General features: G+C 38.6%; 1 protein-coding gene across 1 annotated transcript in view; it reads right to left on the reverse strand.

The window, feature by feature from the left end:
• Positions 1-22,016, reverse strand: part of NEBL (nebulette) — a 253,342-nt gene that overhangs the window by 126,994 nt on the left and 104,332 nt on the right. Inside the window, exon 4 of the mRNA XM_082046648.1 lies at positions 14,723-14,830. Within this exon, the coding sequence (XP_081902774.1) occupies positions 14,723-14,830 (108 nt within the window). The remainder of the gene's footprint in view (positions 1-14,722; positions 14,831-22,016) is intronic.

Below are 22,016 nucleotides of genomic sequence, written 5' to 3' on the forward strand. Positions count from 1 at the left end.
GAGACACAACACTACTGAACTCCTTTGGCTCTTTTTAGGACAAATGTCTCTTTGGCTCTTTTAGGACAAATACCTTGAGGCTCAATGATGAATCATTACAAATGCAATCAAAATCAGAGAAAATTACAACAAATCAACAGCGAGTCCACAAGTAGCTGAACTGTCCTTGTTTCCATTCCTGAAAAACTGTTTTCCTGTTTCTGTACATTTAAATTCTTATCTCAAGAAACTGAGCTCCACAAATTCCCACTTAGTACAAGCTTTCCAGCATGCCCAAATTCCAGAAATTTGAAGCAGGAATAGGTAAGTGCAAGTGGAATGGCCTGGCTGGATAATCTTCCTTCTAAAAAAAAACATCATCTGGATGTCCTCTTAATCTAGAAATGTTAATTGTGATACTTTACAGCACTTTAATTTCAGCAAAATCCTTACTGTAGATACATCAGGAAAAGTACTTCTGCCTGAATATTATTTTGCATCTAGGGAATGTGTAGAACTACTCTGCAAATATAATTTGCCTCTGCCCTAAGGTGTGACTTTCGAGATTCCACTAAAGAAAACCTGACCGAAGTTTCCTAGCACAGCTCTGCAGTAGGTGATCTCTTGCTCAAACTAACAATATAAGACTGTGAAGGAGGCAATAGCTACCAAGATATTTAGGGCTTTATGGGTCAAAGCAATTACTGAAACTCTTTTCTTCAAAACAGGTGGACGTACAATACAGATAGACCACAGAGCATTATGCATTCCTAAACTCCGTATCAAACCCAGGAATCTCCAAGAGCTCACTTCTTGCCCATAAACTGTTCTTCAAAAACCACAGATGTAATATGAAAACAAAAAATTTAAAAAAAATAGTTTTAAACAGTTTGTCAGGTTCCTACAAAAGCTAAGCCAGAGTGTGCAGAGAGCCTGCAGAAACTGTGAATCCTGGTTAATCTCAGCCAGTGCATTATGAACTCCATGGTTAGGAGGATATCAAAATCTCTCCATTGTTCTCTGTGGATTTGGCACTGTCTGAGGCGTAATGCATTAGTATTTAATATTTTGCTTTTCTCTCCCACCGTAGCTTTACTGATTTCCCTGCCAGCAGTTGGCTAGGTTAACCCAGCGTTTCCCCTGATATCTGCTATGAAGGCAGGCAACCAAGGATGATGAGAGGTGGGGAAAGAAAGGATAACAACGGGAAGAGACAGAAAGATTTCTCAGTAGGCTGTGATGCAAGAGCACGCCAAGAGACAGCAATGGACATAAGACAATAAAAAGAGTTAAAAACTGCCCATTAGTTTTGCAGAAGACAACGACAGAGAAGGTTGTTCTGATCCGGTGGTGCTGGTAGAAAACTTGTTGGGAACAGGGCTGCTATAGAGAGGAAAGAAAAACCCACTATTTAGAAGACCCATCAGCCACATGGGTACTGAGCAATAACGATGCAAAGTGGCAAGATGAGAGAGAAAAGAGTTTCATGAAGGTGAAATACATTAAAGACACAGCCAAATGTGAAGACTTTTATCACAGAAAGTAGCTTCATTGAGCTTCCAGCTCTGCCAGTCCCTCTGTAACATTACATAGACATCCTCACATAAGAGTCAGGTACTGTTACATATGAACACCCTGGCAAATTACTTCTACCTGTTACTCTGGAAAGCAGACATTGATTAGCTTTCAGAAATAAAATTCAAAGACTAGAAACTGGCATATTACTGGAGGTATGTGTGTCTAAGAATGGAATCCTAAAAGTGAACTCTAATTATCAAAATACAGCCAAAGAAAAAATGCTAATAATAGTAAAGACAGTAGAAGTGATAGATTTTAGATGTAACTACTTTCAAACAGCAATGGTTGATCCATGCAACCAGTCACAATTAAGACAAATTGTCTGACTAACATGAAAAACCTCAGGTAACACCAGGTTAGATATTGAAGGCCAAAAATCTCAAGACTTTCAAGATCAGGTTCAAAACTGCTATGACAAGATTTCTGTGCCTCAGTGGCACTTACAACACAGTGTTCCTAACTGAAGTGAGTCAAAGTGCTCCTTACATAGGAAACTTCCTGAAACCCCACTCTTCTGTCCAGCCAGTCCTTGAAAACTGAAAAGAAATAGGACTGAGCAAATGGCCCTGTTCTGTGCATGACACAGAACAGAAACCAAACATGGATCAGGATAGGCAGGTGAATGAATGCCAGATCAACAGGATACTTTTTAACAGCCAGCTTTATTAGTTTCACATAGGACTGTGTGCCTCAGTTTTCAACCTTCTCCGTCTTATTTGGAGTTGCTCTCAGAAAAGGTCATGTTGCAAAATGTAAACAAACTGCTAACATGGAGCAGATTTCCTTGGATTGTCCAAGTTCCTTAAGGTGTTCTGGACCATAGAAGTATCTTTTTCTACAGGCACAAACCTACCAGATAAATACTAAGTCTCGTTTATACCCGCAGGATATACTCTACTCCCAAATGTCATTTATACATCTGGCATATATTTACACACTGCTCGCAAAGCTAAAGCAACCAGCATGGCTATTTTTCTGGCTTCCTACCTTTCCTCCTGTGTCACACATACATACACACACAGAGTGTCTGTGTGCCTATCTTCTGCTGATCCACACTCAAAATCATGGCGAAAGTCAGCTCCTACATCTGACAGATGCAGTAAGTCATCCCCAAAAGTTCAGACCCATCATATCAGATGCAATAGAACCACAGAATCATTTAGGTTGGAAAAGACCTTTGATATCATTGAGTCCAAATGTTAACCTAATATTGCCAACTCCACCACTACACCATGTCCCCAAGCACCATGTTTACACATCTTCTAAACACCTCCAGGAATGGTGACTCCACCACTTCCCTGGGCAGCCTGTTCCAATGCCTGACAACCCTTTCATGAATAAATTTTTCCTAATATCCAATCTAAACTTCCCCTGGCGCAACTTAAGGCCATTTCCATTAACATTTTGAGGCTTTATCAGTTGCAGCCTTGCTCACTGGTTATGCACCAAGCTTCCCTGTCAGGGGTCTCTGACCAGGCTAATTTTGCATGTTGCAATAACCACCTAATCCATCCATGTCTTTCTAAATCCTAATGGAGCACCTGCACATCCAGACGTGAATCTTCCTCTTGACATCCTCCATGAACATAAATTACAAGTTTAGTGCACACACCAGACAAGCCTCAGTGACCCCTTGACAGGGCAAACAGAGGTCATGCAACAATGTGATTTTCAGCACCCACTATTTCCACCCTTATGCTTTCTGAATTTTAAAGCCTGAATTTGCAGATAGTATCACTCTCCAGTCTTACACTTTGAAGTGACAACTGACTCCTAAGCAGGATAACATAAGCAATGTTTCCATTAGCAAGCACTGCAGCACAACAGGAGCAGATCTGTACAATGAAAAAGTTGGTGCTGTGGACATAAAGTCCATATTTCACAGCAGAGGGGAGTAGCTATGGGCCAATGGACTGGATACACTTTAGTGGCTTGAGTGCATCATTCAGTTTAGTTTCATCTGGAATGAATCCACTTTGCAGACTCCAAGACAGTCCTGCAATGCCATGGAAGGTGTGGCAGGACAATTGGAAGATCCCCTTGAAAACCACTAAAGCGATAGTGGGGCTAAAACCATCTTACCTCTTGACTAATACCTGGTCTGTTAATGGCCATGGCAATGCATAAACACATGCATGTACATAAGGAGTACCTGTCATATCCCAGTTACCTTTGCATCTCAGCCATTTCTTCAAAAATTTGCCATTCAAGGCTCTGAAAGGCTTTCTAGTTTGTAACAAAAAGGTCAGGAAGATAATCAGATGGCATGAATGAAGCCTGTTGACATCAGAGAGGGTCTAGGGCTAGGTACATAATAATCCTTTTTAACTTTACTTCTGTAAATTCAGCCCAGCTGTGTATAAACAAGGAAGCAATACATTCACCACTGCTTGGTAGAGCTGAGCCACAGCTGTAGCTAGAAATGGCACGAGGTACTGAGCTCACTGACTTGTTGGTCTCATTGAGAACACCATCATGGTTCTATCATTGCTCAGTAATATCTGCTTAGGAAAGGTAGCTATAAAACACAGTCTTCCCCTTGCTGAGACTCACAGTTTCCCACCTTCCTGACCCTGTCACTGGATTTGGGTCACAATGGTTAGCACTTCCTGATGGATTTAACTCCCACAAGCTTGTTTAATCCTTCTTTCAATGTATGTTATTATTTTAGACTTCACTGTATCCTATATTAATGAGTTTCACAGTCTGATTACATGCCTCTTTTTTTTTTTTCTTTTAAGTATGATGCCTGATAATTACACTCCCTGCTCCTAGTTCTTGCCTTATAAGAAACAGTAAATAATCATGTTCTCTTTTCCAGCTCTATGCTACCTGAATGTATAGTTTTATTGCACTCGGTCTTTTTTTCATACTTAAACCTTGGTCCTCTCTTCTGTCTTCTCAGTATCTCTTCTACCCATTTTTGAGACAGGCTGATCATTTAATCTCTTATCCCTTGATTTTTTTTATCACCACCAGGCTTTTTTGAGCCTTTCATCCAGTTCATTTTTGTTAAATAGGAACCTGACTGCTAACTGAACTTCTCAGTTCAAGACAGCATGCCAGCTGTTATCTGAGCCAGAAACATGCACTGCACAGAAAGGAATGCTAAACAAAAGGCAATGCCAAACAAGAGACCTCATTCTATTCCTGCTGCCCTTGTCATATCTACAGCTCTCCTGGCACAGGCAAAGAAACCCTTTGGCCATTTCCCTTGTCCCAAGGGCAGCCCAGCCCACACTAGAACACGTGTCCCTGCTGAGCAGACAAGAGAACATGAGAGATGAGACGGAGGCATCTTCCCAGATCCTCTAAATCCTTCATTTCTCATCAGTGGTGTCTGAGGGAGCAGCACTACCGAGTGGCTCCAGCTCTGCAACATAATGGTAACCAGTATCATTCCAGAGAAAAGATGACAAAAAGTGCCTTTGTTCCACTCACTGGGAAGAGAAGGGAGCAGGACCTCTGCTCAGTATCGGTATGCTGAGGCACAGCCTGAAGACACCAAACTCTGGGTCTTGTCACAGCTTTCCCATGGCAAGCCAATACTCCCCTTTTCCCCCAAAGACCACCTCTGCTTTGCCAAAATCCACAGCAGCCACACTATTCTCCTCAGCTGCTTAGCCACTCAATATTCTAGAAACTGGAAAGAGCTGCCCTATTATGCAGTTAACCCCAGTTATTATGCAGTTAACCCCAGCAACATAAGTCACACACTCTGGAGTATATTTCTCTAGTCTAAAGGCTGGAAAAGGGCTGCACTAGACAAACTGGGTAGGGATTAACTTTACACCATCATTCCCTAGTGAAGAAAGCAGGAAGCCAAAACAAAGCAAAGGCAACAGGAGTGAGGCTCAGAAAGGCTGAAAACAACCACCTCTCACCTCATTTCCCACCTCATTTTCCTCAGACTAGACTTTCCAGAAGTCCAGTATTCAGTCACTACAGGGACTGAGGTTCAGACTCCCTCTATTTGCTGCGTGTGTCTTGCTTAGCGAAATATTCACTATCTGCCCCCTTATGCCTCATCTTTCTGGGGTACTGAACAGGGTCACCGAGTCACCAACTGAAGAAAGACAGGAGACACGGAAATTAACTCAAGGCAGATCTGTAAAGAAATACTTCACTTTCCATTAAAATATTGTGGTTGCTAACAGCCAGATTATGTTGATGTGAGCCAGAGAAAGAACCTTTCAAAAAAAGTACACAAACATTTCTGTAACTAAATCAGTAATTGAATATACAAGAGCAGAAAGGGTTAGAAAGCAATACTTGTGTCACTTTCATCTGCTTTTTGGGAAACTAAACTCTTATCCTTCAAGATCTTTGTATACACAAGCAGAAACATCACATGCAAACTTTTGTTACTTCCCCTCTTGTGTTAGGACAGTTAAATGTTTAATCTTTACACCTACTACAGTGCTGGCTGGCTTTGTGACAACTAATGTATCTATTGACAGGCTAAGGAAATCACAGACATATGTGTTAACATGCAAAAAAATAACTGAGTGCCACAGAGGACCAGATATCCCTGCTGTCAAGGTCAATGGAGTCTGTGAGCATCATACGGGTGAGACATTCCAATCTCCAGGGATCAAGATTAAAGCTGATATTAGCTTTAGAAGAAGCAGAGCATCTTGTTCTTCAGCAGGAGGTTTACTGCCTGAGATGCTGCCATAGCAACTGATGCACAGCATAAAGCCATCAGATAAGACAAAATTAAATGCTGAAATTATAAGTGGGTAATGGACAATATAGGAAAACAAGGAAATAAGAAATTCTTTTCCTAGCAGGCACTTAAATACTCAAGGATCTCTGGAGGTGTTAAGTCCTGGTTCTCAACTTTTTGGCTAATTCATTTTTTCTTACTCTAAAAGCTTCACTTTAATTAGCTCCCAAGTTGAGTTACTATGAAAAGAGTTTTTATTTTCACTCTCTTTTTAATTTAGTAAAAAACCACTGGCTTCAAAAATATGTATTCTTTAAAAACGGTCAGTGATTTTTATATTGCTTAATTGCTTATATTCAAGCAATACAGGAAAAAGAAATTGTTTGGGTATTGTCATGATTCAGTTGCTTACTACCACAACAGAAAAAGCCACATATTTAAATATCAGGAATTTTCCAAGTCAATTAAGTCTTGAAGTCACTACTGTTTAATGAAAGACTCAAATCCTTCAGTCAGATGACAGACTAGTGCTTACAACAGTTGCCACAAAACACTTTTTGTAGCTCTCTTCATTACACCTTGGAATTTCTCATTCTCTAACCTACAGTACAAAAGCACCATGTGCACTAGAGTCAATAGTGCAGCAAAATGTGAAAATAGCATAACAGTAAATTTTATATGCACATTCACATAGCCATTTTAGCCTCCAGTTAGGATGTTTAGAGTTTTAAAGAAGTACATATTGACCTAAAAGTTTACTTCTGTATCTGTAACACATGCATCTGTTGACAAGATACGGTAATTAGTGCGGATTAAAAATTAAGTCCATGAAACACTGTGTTACATATTTGAAGATTATGTAGTAGTTTCTTAAATTACTGATGTCTTTCATATAAGCCTTGCCTTGCAATATAAATGTTATGTCACAAACAGATGATGAAACAAGTAAGACATAAATTGGTATCTTTTTCTTTCATATCTCCTAACTAGATATTTCTATTTTATTATTATTTTAACCAGAAAAAAAAAAAAAAACACTTTTTGAAACTTTGAGATGTACTTTAACATCATGAAGGCTCTGTAACTTTTGTAGTCAACTAATTTCATATGAAAGCAGTGATACAGAAGAAAATAAGCAGTAGTACAGCGATTTGTTCAATAAATTTATAAAAAGGACTTCTGAAATCCTAGAAAAAAAATTATTAAACCACAATAATAATATATATCATACTGGCTAAAAAAGGAGAGAAAGGAGTTTTTTCTAATCAAGCCTACAGAATTAAGCCAGATGGAATAACAGCATTTTAGAGGCAGCTATGTAGGCATTACATCTGCTTCCTTTGACTACCAGAGATCCACTTAACCTAAAATATTTTCCCCTGCATCTCTGAGGACAGTTTCAGCTTCACATTTGTGAGGGTTCTTTTGAGGTCACTTATCCATCCTTACTGTGGGGCTGCTGAAAGGGAGCCCTCCCCATGCAGAAATTGTCCCAGGGTCACATGCCATTCACGTCCAAATACAATCGATTCTGACAGACAAGCACTTCCACTTTATAAAATTTGCTGATGTAGCATTTCTCTCCCACATTAGTAGCTTACCAGAACTTCAGTATAAATTTGGAGTTAGTGTTTCAATGAATTTCCCCAAATGCTCATCCGAATTTAGACACCAAATGCTATTATGGAAAGTATGGATTATAATAGCTCTCTGACACCCATTATAAATCCCTGGTTTTAATGCTAACAGTTTTTCCAAATGCAATTGCCTCTCTTGGGCAGGGGTTTATTTTCCAACTTCTCAATGGCAAAATGCTTCTGTTCTTTCTGGTGAAGAGCTGTGCACCTTTCCACCTGCATTATAAAAGAGTCTTCTGACTGTCACTGACAGACTCCAATGCTTTTCTTGCTCTGGACCAGGATGGTGATCTTCAGGAGGTGAAGAATGTCACCATGTTAGGGTTATCTGTTTTACTACTCCCATGGAACATGACCAAATATGACTGAGTTATATGTTACTGCAAATTGAAAGTCCACCTGCTCAACAGAACTTTTCCAGTAGTTAAAGTCAATTAAATTATGCAATTCCACCTGTACTGACAGATTCATACGTAACAATTATAATGAGTATCTGACACCCCAAAAAGTATCCTTTCATTTGGTGTTTTGAGGTCTAAAAATCCTCTTTCTTCCCACATGTTGGGAGTTATTGCCATGTATATCACAAGGATTAAGAAAGGGAGACAAAAAAAGGGAACCTGAGAAGTTATAGGGACAAAAAAATAAGTCAGCACCACGCCTGATGAATCATGAACACACTGCTCTGGATTTCCACTCATCTTTTGCTCCTCAGCAAACAGCTGCAAAATTCCCTAGCAAAGGCTGTTCCTCCTTCTACCTGCAATAGTTCACTCTTGGTGCCACTTATTGGATTAGCATGGATGCTTCAATCTCTGTGCTCTAGCTCTTCATGTAAAGAAGGACTGCATAAAGGGGGATTCCAACCCCTCCTCATTTCTTAGACAACTCTGAAAACAATTTCATTCAATAGAGTTAAGGAAGTGAGAAAGAAGTTTTGAGGAAAACTCCACAAAGAAGTTAGAGGTTGTTTTACATTTTATGATGTGCAGAATATCACACCGTACACTAAACAAACAGTGAATGAAAGAAAATATTACAAAGCTGAATGCTTAGTGTCTGTTGTTCCACACAGGGATCAAAGCAGGAAAAATTGGACAAAGCAACATGCCTTTAAACAATTCAAGACTTTTTACCGAAAATGTAGGTAAAGAATTCATATCCGATGGGGCTAATTTAACACTGTCTTTTTTTAACTTTGCATAATACTTCGATAATGATCATTAAAGAAAGACGTGTCTTTTTCAAGTAGAATACACATGGAGATTTGAAATGCCTTCTCAAAAGTTTCCAGTCACTCATTTAGCACAAGTTCTATGTAAATATTACTTACATTTCTTTAGACCCATCATTTCTTCAGCATGTGTTCATTCATTTTACAAATTTCTGATACCTATACAGTATATGAAAGCTATATAAAAATCTGCAAAAAATACACACAGTCAATGAAAATTAATGTGAATATTTTGCTAAGTCATTTCTAAAGCATTTATTAGGACTATACATTTAAAGGCAGAATTATTTCTGCTTACTCAAAATGAGAAGTCAAAAACTTTAACACAGAAATATTAGAAAGCCAAAGCACCTGGGGCTTCTCACAATTTTCATTTGTATGTATCTACACAAAGCAAGATCAGAAAACAAATCCGGAAAGGGGACAAGGTTGGACATGACTCTATGCATGTAGGTTCATTGCACGGGAGCACACTAGGAGTTCCACCTTCATGCAGAGATACACTGGTATTGGCACAGGAATGATGACATATTCAACTTCCTAGCTTCCAACCAGGAAAAAATGCTGTTGAAAACAACTGGCAGATGCTTAATCACATGAGTTATATACAGCACATCTGAAATGCCGTTGTGTGGAATTAAGCCTAAAACATACCAAATATGAATAGTTCATGTCAAACTGTCAGAGGAACCAAGGGGAACAGAAGGCTCTTGCTGCATCAAGACTTCCATGGCTGCTACGGGCACAAGGCACTTCATAGGCTGGTCAGCAAGTGCTATTCTGTCTGTTAGCAGACGTAGTTATCATGTATAATTAAATACATATTTTCCAAATGAAACAACAAAGAAAATCATTATTAGGAATATAAAGACAGTCAGATAAATTGTGATTAACTTCAGAAGCAGTGAAAATCCCAGCAATGCCTAGAACAATATAAGCTCTTTTTGGATGTGATTTAACATGCTTACCCAATCTCTTCATTGATGTGCCATGGTTGGTTTTGTGAAATGTAGACATTCATGTTGCTGTCAGTTTTTCTTGTTCCCTTTCATGCTGTTCTTCTCCTTCACTTGAATTTAATGGAGGGGAAAAAGCCCTTAGAGACAAGTATCCGCAGTATCCTACAAACAGAGCTCCAGGCCTTGTTAACATCTCCTGACAAATTTTCCACAACCTATTTTGGCAATTTAAGACACCATTGTATCTGAGCAAGTAAACAGGTTGAACAACTGTCTCAATAGCTTCTAAATACAGAGCCATGGCCTAACGCCTGTTAGGGCCAGTTTCTAGTTTCAGATGTGCAGATGTGCACAAGCACAGTAGCAATGTCATTTTTTTTGCCTCCTTCAGTTGCTACATGAAGACGTATTTGTACCACACCTGAGGTGGTAACCAATTCCTCATCATTTGTGTCTTTCTCCAGAAAACAGGTGTTTAGCTGATTAAAATTAGGGGAAAATCGTGTCCTCCGCTGCTTCCCCTAAAGCTGTAAAAATTTAACTGAAGGCAGAATATGACCCTTGATACTTAAAAACTTTATGTAACCTATTTCATTAAAGATGATTAATATATAGCTGTCCTCATTCAAATCCATATACACTGCTTTTGAGAATGTTACAAGATTTTAAAGAAAATTCTATTGTATATAATAAAACACTACATGTAAAGAAAGTGCAATTTTACATAATAATTCAATGAATTTTCACACAACTAAGCAAAAAGCTCTAATAATTCACTTTCTGGAATCAGGTTGTTAAAAAAAAAAAAAAAGGCACCAGACCTGTTGGCTTTATTTGCAGCTTTTCCAATTTTCCAAAGGTGGATTTCACGTGCTCTCTCTCTCTGCATCCAATACAGGCTTCACTAACTTCAATGAGGAGTTCAACTCCCAATCTATGGGGAAGACAACTCCATCCTCCAGAGGTGATTCTATGACTTTCTCTTTACTGACTAACTTTATCAACCTTCTTAACTTACCATCTTCACCGAAACAGGATACCTTAGAAATGTGCTTTGTAAAACAAATTCAATCTGTTTCCTTATCTTCCTTTTTTACCTTAAGGTACAGTTGTCCTTTCACATACCATCCAAATCTCCCGGAAAATGAATCACATGCATATAAAAGAGCTGTGTGACTCCATTTTGCAAGCTCTCAAAGGGAAGAAGGGCATAGATGCAAATGGCTTCTTGTTCCCACATGACTTCAGTTCACAAGAGCATGAATGTGGAAGTGAGAAACGCTTCCACAGGCTCTCACTGTAATGAGGGCAACCACCGTGAGAGCTTCCATGTGCCTTTCCAGCCATACAACCAAGCCAAGGAACCTCTGCTATCCCAGCACTAGTCCTTATCTTAGTGAAAGCTTCTCACTTCATCCATTTGCATGGACACCTGTTTTGCTTTATACTTTGCAGACATTTACCAGGAACAGATTTAAGAAAGAGTGACTTATTTCACATAGGATAAAACATGCTTCAAGCCATATATCTAAACATAAAAGTGCAGTGGCAGTAAGTTGCAGCTCATGGCAGCAAACTGCTGAAAGTGTTCCGTTTCCCCAAAGGAAACATTATTAGATTGAGTTCCCACTTCTTCATTTACCCATGTGTCATGATGGATCAATAAACAGACTTTTGCCATCTTCTTTAACTACTATTTTCCTTTTGCCACCTTAACTTGTTCCTTGTAAAAGTCAGTTTACAGTAGGCTTATTGGCAAAATCACCTATAAAAACAGGTAGTATTATTTTCATTTTGACAATACTTGCATTCATGTTGAAAATCCTCTCAAAGCTCAAGATGGACGAAAAACACTGCAAGGTCTTTTAACAAAATTAACACATTTCTCTATGTGAACAGTATAAATTTTGTGTGTATTAACTACATGTTCAAGGCCAAGAAGCAGCAACATCTCCAGCAGAAGTGACAGAAAATGTATATTTGGAACAATTGAAAAAATACTAATAAACTTGTATAATATTTATAAGCATGTATACTTTTTATAATACTTATAAACATTTTCACACATATTCATTTGTAAATTTTAAAATACCTGTTCAGTCGTGCAAAGGGTGCTAAAAATCCTGCAACCTCAACAGTAAAAAAAGCTGCTTGGTTTATGCAGCCTTTGAATCAATCTAGACTAGCAAGCCAATACTTCTGGTTTACACCTTTCAGGCTAACTCGGCACTAAGAAGCTGTAACAGTTGTAGTTTTGGACAGCTGAACCTGAATGTCCCAGAAAAGCTTTGTGATTCTTTCTAATGAGCATGTTTTACATCTGCAGAATTAGGTTTTTAATGCTAGAAAATATGAGACACTGGGGTAAATTTCATTATTTTCTAAGAAACTCCATTCTGGTCCTGATACATTCATTAAGCCACAAAACACATTCCATTAGTTAGGTCTAACTTAGGACAAAAGATGATATTTTACAAATATTTATGCTAAATAAGATATGTTATCATTCCTTATACTGTTATTTATCTTCTTCAAAAATAGCTACACACTTAACTGCTCACTTACCCCTTCAAGGAAGTTGTTACAATTTTGTTTCAAATAGGCTCTTTCAGAAGTTTGTTATACTCCAAGGTGAAAACAAAACAAAACTGAAAATTAAATATATACATATTAGTATTCTTCCATGTTGCTATACATGAAAAGTAAAATTATTTTAGAATTATTAAGTTCTTACCTTTCAGTGGCTTTGAACCTTACTTAGGTCCTTATTCCATGATTTCTACTGTTTATCTGATAAATACAGAAACTACTCTGTGTGGAATGCGTTTCTACAATACAGGAGTGTTCTAATTAGATTCAAGTTGTGGCCTATGAAGAATTATCTTTCTATGATATAATACCATAAATCAAATGACTATTTTGTTGTAAGCATAAATGAAATAAAACTTATTTTGTCATGCAAATTTTAAAATTCCACTTTGCCATTCATTATTAGTTATTTCTAATAGAATCCAAGACCTGGAAGACCCATCAGCTACATACATGAAGAAAAGAAAACAACTCTGTATTGTTAAGACTGGATAGAACAAATCTATATTGTTAAGACTGAGTGTTTAGGAATGAAGAGAGGGGAGTGGCATATCCAACCATAGAGAAAAAAAACTTAAAGGAAAACACTTTTCACATTTAAAAGGATATTTCTGCATCTGAAAAGGCAGGTAGATAAATTTGGTTCAGGAGACAGTACCATAAATAATGTAACAAGGTCTTTTGCTAGAAGAGAATTGTCCCACTCAACAGAGTTGGGAAGAAAAAACTCTTTTATCTCACAAAACTTCTTCTTTGCTTTTATTTTCCCACTTCCCATAACAGAAAATCCAATACGCTTTGAATAAGAGAGAGAAAAATAGCATGCGAACTGCATCCTACTGTCCTGCATTCTGGTGTTGAAGGTACTGGGCTCAGGAGATCTGATTAAATTTCTTGGCATGCCATACCCAGCACTGAGTTCCACGAACCTGCTGTAGGGTGCTCCCCTCCACCTCTCCTGACACAGCAGACCCCGGCAAGGGACTCAGTATTCATCAGAGCATTGCGCGTTTCATCTCCCTGATGCGTTCCAGAACTGCCCCACACAAAAGAATCACTCTTGCTCGAGGAAGCTATGTAGGTCATGAGAGGACCTAATTTAAGTTACTGGTCTGAATAAAAAATGCAGCTGATTAAAGCCAGGGAATCGTTGAAGCTTCCCAGGTCCCAAATGGAAGTCTTAATGGCCGTGCTTTTTGCCACTCCGAAGAATTCATCTTTCCCTCTCACAAACCAGAAATTTGTTAGCCCCAGTATTTTTTTTACATTTCACAAACTAATCTACGGAGACAAGTTCTCGCAGTAGAATGACCAGGAGGGAAGCCAGGACAAGCTAATCGTAGATTCTGTATCATTTCTAGCACACACTAGTTCTTACCTATTTCAGACATATCAGAACTTGCACTGCATATCACCCAATATTACACAACGCAGTGAGTTAAACATGCTACAAGGGAATACAATATAAGTAAATAACTTTCCTAGTGAAAACATACGTCAGGAAAAGTCCCATTTTTAAGAATCCCGCTCCTGAAAGCATTCTGCATTCAAACTCTAAGCTAATGAAATGCATTGTTGCATTTTGCTACTTTGTAATTCCTTTCTCACCTTGCAGAACTTAGTCTTGCATCTATTTTCTTATAAAACTCAGTATCAAAATTTTATCTGCTTCTAGAAAACTCCATCTTGCCAGTTATGCAAATTTTGACAGCCCCTGCTAAAAAGACAAAACTTTATAGCTATATAATTAATATAATTTACATGTAAATAAAAAGTCACAAAAGTATTCTTAGTTGCTGGGAAGTCTATTAAAAAAGCAGAAAGTGTGAAATCATTTTAGTATAGAAAAATTTTTGAGCATACTTGCTGAAAACTGGAGAGGTGAACACACATTGCCAATGTGCTGTACAAGTCCATGGTATAAAGTTACACACACTTCAAAATCTGCCATACACAAATCGGTCACCAAAATCAGATTCTTCACTCTCACAGACTTCATCAGAAACACCAACAAACACGCCTTTTCTTAGACACACCATTTCTCCATCTACAATCACTTTAGGCGGCAGTCACATACATTACTGATTTGTTCCTGAGTCTTTTTCAGTCTTTGTAACTCGGGCGTGTCGGTGACAATACTGAACCCTCTTCCTTTGCTTTCTTCAAAGTCTCTTTTGTATTTTACCTACAGAACACAAAATACAGAAGAAAAGGGTTGTTTTTATTTTCCGCAATGTGCCCCTAGCAATGCAGCAATTTTTTTTTTTTTTTTTTTTTACTGTAAACAAAGCATTTGTGAAAGGCTTTGAGCTCTTAAATGGGAATCCGTCCTTCCTCCACAAACAGAGATAGGGAGGAACTGGGCAAAATTCCCCACTACCCAAACAACCCCCATCCAGGGGTGCCATGGGCTCACCTCCATGCATAGTGCAACCATGGAAAGACCACTCTCTGTAATCATTTCATTCTCAGAGCAGTAACCACAGAACTGTAGATGCCAATACAGCATCAAGCAAGCACTTATTTTCACATAAAAAATCAGCTTTATCTAAGTCTGGAGTCTTCTGATACACAGCTTCACATTCCAGCTTCTCTTCATGATGAGTTTACCATTCTCCCCCCAAGTTGAAACACAAATTACACGTCTAAAAATGCTGCATGAAAAGAGTATTTAGAAGATTGCGAAGTCAAACATTCAGAAGTTAGAGAATGGCTGCCCATACAAGCTTAATTTGTCCCTCTTGCACATACGCATTAGGATGTTGTCTTTAATCAGGTACTCGTATATTAGCTGTTGACAGGCCCCCTGCTTTATTCTGTACACAGCAGAGACTGTTCCATATGTGGTTGCATCTTTTTTTCAGACCAGACTATCCAAACCCTACCATCAAGGTAGGCTTATTAGTTTCCTCAGGAGCTTTTTTATAGCTCTCATCACAGTCATTAATTCATATTCATAACACATCCTGGCAAGTAGGAATCATATTATCTGCACTTCCTAGGGCAACCTGCAAACTGAGGTGAAAAAGGTTGATTTCCAAAAACATACAGAGGGCTCAGGATGTTCACTCTCAGATTCTCAACACTTGAATATGTTCAAATTATGGACTTAAGTTACTTGTACAAATGCTCGTTTTTTCTGCAAATCCGTCTTGAGGAATCTCAATTTCAATATATAGAAACATGATGAAATCTGCAAAACTTTAAGTCACTGCTGAGCAACAGACAAAACTGTAGCAAAGAAAAAGTTGGGACCCGTGTCTCCACGGATGGATTCAGCAACCTTATCCATAACACTTTCCTTTTACTTCCTGTGTCCCCTGCTTTATTCACTACACACATCCAGATTTTGCAACACATGGGAGAGCAGTAGTACAAAAAGCAGTGTTCTCCTTTATACGACTAATATCCAGCAAACATCCAGCTTATGCATCAACCCTTTAGTTCAAGGCTGGCTAAGTTTTCTTTCACCAGCAAGCACCTAATGTTTTGACAGTGATAAACAGGAAAAAATACCCTAGATCACAAAAATCAAGTTTCACAAGGCTATAAAATACTATTTGTCCTGCATGTCCTAATCCTTGATGTGCACATTCATAATATTTGGATTTTCTTCAAATGCAGTTTCAGGGTATATAGTTATCACAGTATACAGTTCATACATAGGCCCATCATACAAATCCTTGAGATACTGCAGTAAACAACCACAGCAACAACCATTTTTTCTGTATTCCACCTGTAGGGCTAGCTGAAATTCATACATGAATGACGGCAGATTTCACACAAGTATGTTGTTGTGCACCACCCTGAGACTAAGGAAACAGCGCTTCCACTCGGGCTTTTGAGGAAAGCATGGACCAGCGGCCCATGTCCTTCTGTTCATCTTCTCCAGGTTCAACCCTTTTCTTTGCATTTTACCACTACTATCAGGCATCACTTTGTCTCCTTCTGAGCTTCTAAACTAGTCTAGTCCATCTCTCCACGGCTTCTTGCTAAGTCTCTTCAAATACCTTTATCAAATATGCTTTTTCTGTTGTTGCCTGTTACCTCCCTTTACTTCTACCAAAGGCTCCCCATCTCCCCACTGACTCTCAGAGGCTTCCTTGAACAAACAGGGTGGACACAATATTGCAGGACTGTCTGATGCTAAGAAATATGTATTATGATTATATGTGAACTTTTTTTGAAGTCATACAGAACTACCTAATTTGGACAGACTTCCATGGCCAAGGACTTCTAACACAAAAGACTTTCTTCCAGTGTCGGGAATTTCAAGTAAGGGAATCGAAGTCTGTCCTAGTCTCAGCCTTGGAAAATACTGAGTTTTTTGCATAAAAATTCCAAATTCAGCCTGAGGTAGAGAGCTGACATGGAACTGTTCAGCCTTACTGCTTAAAGTTTAGTGGCATTACAAGCAAGTGAAAACATCTTACAATGGGAAATGGGCTCATCCTTGCCTATAAGAGAGATTACCTATTGCTAGAAAGAGCATATTAGTTCCAAATGTACCAGCCATTAACTTCCAATGACCTTTATTAATCTTAAAAAACACAACAGAGGGAACCAGATAGTTTTAGCTTCACATTATTTTAATCCTTCAGTCAGATAAAAAGGACCCCTACACTCTATTAACAAATCACTTCACAAGCCTAAGTTTAACTATATCCTTTAGAGAAACTACTCCGAAATCATTAAAAAAATAAATTATTTAAAATATTAACAGACTTATTATATGCATTATTGGATTGTCTAACTTCAAAATGCAGATTTAAGTTACAAAAATCACCAAGAAACGTAATGTTTCATGAAGACCACAGCTCAGTGAAGTGTAGCTCACTAAAACCACTAGCTGTTATAAGTTCAAAAGAACAAAATCCCTTCATTTCCAGAAAATGTCAAATAATAAAGGTGCCATCAGTTATTCAGAACTTGGATTTTTAAAAATCCTATTCGGTATCAAGAATATATAGGAATGAAGAAGGAAGAAAACAAGTGATGACTGATGTTCAGTTTTAGATAACTTCAAAATACAAGAATATCTTGCCCACAAAAGTTTAACCTACTACAAAATAGGAGATTAAAATGCATTTTAATTGCTTTAAACCAATTTACAGTAAAAAAAATATTCTGTATAAGAGCTGTAAATTTCACTCTACCGAATTACTTAACTGTGTAGCAGGTCTGGCTGGGATGGAGTTAACTTTCCTCATAGCAGCCCATATAGTGCTGTGCCTTGTATTTGTAGGGAGAACAGTGTTGGTAGCACACCAGTGGTTTGGCTACTGCTGAGCAGTGCTTGCACAGCATTAACCATGTCTCCTCAAACTCACTCAATGGCCCGTAGGCTGAGGGTGGGCAAGGACATGGGAGGGGACAGTCAGGACAGCTGAGCCAAACTGACTAAATGGATATTCCATATCATAAAACATCACACTCAACAACAAAAGTTAAGGGGGAAGGGGGCATTCTCTATAAAGGCATTTGTTTTCTGAATCAACCACTTTGTGGACTGAGGCCCACCTTCCCAGGAAGCGGCTGGACATGGCCTGCTGATGGAAAGTAGGGAATAAATTTTCTTTTTCTTGCTTCACTCCCGTGAGTGGCTTTTGCTTTCTTCCCATTCAACTTGACTCATGAGGGGGTTTTCATCATATTTTCTCCCTCTGTCCTGCTGAGGAGAGGGAGTGAGAGAATGGCTTGGTGGGCATCTGGCAGCCAGTCAAGTTCAACCCACAACGAACTGGAACCCTCGAAATTTAGTTTTGAAATGGAAATGTCTATAAACCCTGATGACTGAATCATAAATGTGTTCATTTCCTACAAAGATGCTTTTTAGCAACTCATTACCAATATCCCAGGCAGTGGGTTCATAATGCCTCCCTCTTGGCTCAAAAATTCAGTGCAGCCTCACAAATGCAGAGCATTCAGTGCATTCAGTGGTGAGTGCCCTGAAAAACTGACCCTTTGAAAAACAATGTGTGGCATAAGCATTAGAAATAAAACAGTAATGAATCACCACAAATGAAAAAGTTTTAAGTGAAAATACTTCATGAGAAGTTATTCTGCACAGACCCACAGTGAAAGGAATAAGTGATCCAACAGATCTTTAACAAATAAAACTTCTCAGATTCATGGCATCAGCAAGACCTGTTTGAGAGACCTGAAGACAGGATTGTGTAAATCCATTCACAAGGTCAGCAAGAAGCAGCCAAGGACAGAGGGTCCATCTTACTCTGTATATAAAATCTTATGCTGAAGAAAATGCTGCTCATTTCTTTGCAGGTATACATGGTACTTGGCAGCAAAGCCACCTATTAGCAAAACAATATTATTTTTTCCTGGGAGAAATTCACTCAAAATATAAATGGAGCCTAGAAGCTTGATTATTCTCTTGGATTTTTTGGTACCTACCCTTAGTCCAGGCTCATTTACAACAACAGAAGCATGTATCAGTTGAACAAACAACATAGGAGTCTAAAAACACCAAACAACAACAAAAGCAAAACAAGAATTCAGCATGGAGGATACTCATACTCTTATCAGCAATGGAAAGCTGTGAATACAGCTGACCTCAGAAACACTCTTTATTCCATCTCTACCTCAAAAATTTACTCAGCCACTACAAAGCAAATATTAAATTCCCAAACGCTAAGGCAATGATCAAAACTGGTTTCCTGTACAGTCCCTTCTCTACTTCCCTGTAGAGACCAGGTAGCCAAAAATCTGCTCCCAAAATATCCTTACTCTGAGACACTGCCCCACAGACTGAGGCATCATGATGCCTGATGTCCAGCAAGGAGTATGCAAGGGTAGAACGAGAGGATAGGACCCCTCCACACCACATTTGCCTTGAGAGGAATATTCATAGACAGTCTTTACCACACCCTGAATATTTATGAATTTGTTTCAGCATGTTGTGTCTGAGGTTTTCCCAGAGCCATCTGCTCCTTCTGTGCCCAGCACACACAACTACTTCCCAAAGGTCACCATCTGCTAATACACTGGTGTTCACAGACTGGCAAAAAAATCCTCTACCACAGTACAGGTCCTGGAGGCGCAGCTTGGCAAAGATGTCTTTGTTTGGATCTGCTTCTTCCATAGAGCACCTACACCTGTTGATTTTGCCTTGATTTATCTTGCTTCTTACACACTTAATGGCAAGACAGAATAAAAATTTACTCTGTAAATTAGGTTTTTATCAACACAGCTAAAGAAAGTGTTTACAGGTAAATCAACTCTGGAGAAGAATTCCAGACTAAACTCAGTAAGACTTCCTTTCAGTTGACTAATCCCTCTTAGGAAGGATCTCTAACATTCAGAACTTGGATTTTAAAAAATCCTGTTCAGTATCAAGAATATATAGGAATGAAGAAGGAAGAAAACAAGTGATGACTGACGTTCAATTTTAGATAACTTCAAAATTCAAGTCTATCTTACCCAGAAAAGTTTAAGCTACTACAAAATCAGAGACTAAAATGCATTTTAATTGCTTTAAACCAATTTACAGTAAAAAAAAAAAAAATATTCTGTATAAGAGCTGTAACTATCACTTTAATTAATTATTTAACTGTGTAGCGGGTCTGGCTGGGATGGAGTTAACTTTCCTCATAGCAGCCCATGTCTGACAAAGCTAGGTTCCAGTCTTCACTGCATAGCCTTGTCTTCTAAAACTGCCCGTAGCTCTAGATCCCATTCATCTCCTTCTCATTTTAGAGGTACATTTAAGTCCCATCTAAGACCCAAAAACAGTACCCAAGCTATCCAAGCACTGCTTCTCCTAATGGCAGTAAAACATGATTCTCCCACTGTCACTCCATTAGAATTGTTGTCCACTGTAAATCTAAACAGCCATCTGGAATACAGGAATTGGGAATGACCCAAAGGGCAAACTAAACCATGCTCAAGATTTTTATATGAACTGGAAGCTATAGATTGGGAATTCCTTAGGGAAGTCAACGACCTATGGACTCCTAAAAGACTACTGATGAATGAGTGCTGCTGGAAAAGGGGACTGCAGCGTTAGAGAGTTCATCCCTTTAGTTCTACTGTTCTTAGGCAGCTAAAGGAATCTGCATTAAAAGAAAAAAAACATATAGGGAGTAAAATAAAACAAAACAAAAATCCCCTGAGACTGCATTTGGCATTTTTTTTCAAATAGTCTTTAAAATGTACAGTCATATTTCAGAAATTTTTCCTTTTGCTATTGTAAAATAGCCATTTTCACAACTCACAGCTCTTGAAGCATTCATCATAATAGTTGAAACTTTCTGAAAGAAGACTGTTTCTCCAAGATGTTTTAAATCTGAAAAGGCCAACACTCCAACACTACAAAAAACATTTGTAACTATACAGAGTAAAAAGATTCAAGTGTCATCACTAACATTACATACACTGTCTTTCTGTACATACCACTCAAACATTGGGCAAGTCTGTCTGTGCTACCCTGTAGAGTATGTCTGAGCAAGTCTCCAACCATCTGCAAATCTCTGCACTGCAATTCCCTGAGGACCTGTGCAGTTTTGCCAGGGAACTACTTCTAACCATCAAAAATCTTGGAATCCACGTCAGAACCATTAAACTGTTGGATGGGTGCAAATTAAAATGTATAAATAGTAACTCTGGAGATAATGTCTCTATAATGTGGTCTCTTTATACTGAGGATGGTGACAGTGGCTCACAGAAAAAGAACAGCCAAAAGCGTTCCAGATCCCGGGATGTGCAGGGACAGGAAATTGGAGGCAGAGAGAGATCAACAGTTTCACAATGAGAAAAAGATGGAGTCCTCTCTTTGGATATATCACAATAGCAAGTGAAGAGTAGCTGGGATCCAAGTAAAATTACAAGTGAAGAGAGAGTGATCTGATATTGTTTCAACATGCTCACCTAGGCTCCACTCCATCAATAGGTATTTCCACTGAAACTGCTTAGGTGCTTCTGCCCAATAAATTATTTTTATGCCACCAAGTACACTGCGTAAGCGCCTTATATCTTGCTATTATGCAAAGTGGAAGTCAGTCATATCACTTTCTGTTAAAATATGGCACTAATGTTCTCTGAAGTCTGCAGACACAGAAAAGGTTACATAAAGAATGAGACAGTGGCAGATCAAGCTGTTTTGCACCCACTTCCACCAGCAATTATCACCCATTTAATTTGTGAAACAAACTTTACAACAACATTTTACAAGCAGTAAACACATTCCCTACGGAAGTGCAGCTAAGGAGAGATAAGACTGCAACCTTTATGTCAGAGAAATACTGTCAGATCTTCTGTCCACTCCCCATTGCTTGGTATATTATGTTTTTGAACTAGTTTATCTCCAAGGAACAGAAGTCTGAGGAGATGAAGGATTTCTTACTCTGCCACAGCAG

The sequence above is a fragment of the Streptopelia decaocto genome (assembly GCF_964273445.1).
Source record: "Streptopelia decaocto genome assembly, chromosome: 2".
In the NCBI taxonomy this organism is placed as follows: Eukaryota; Metazoa; Chordata; class Aves; order Columbiformes; family Columbidae; genus Streptopelia; species Streptopelia decaocto.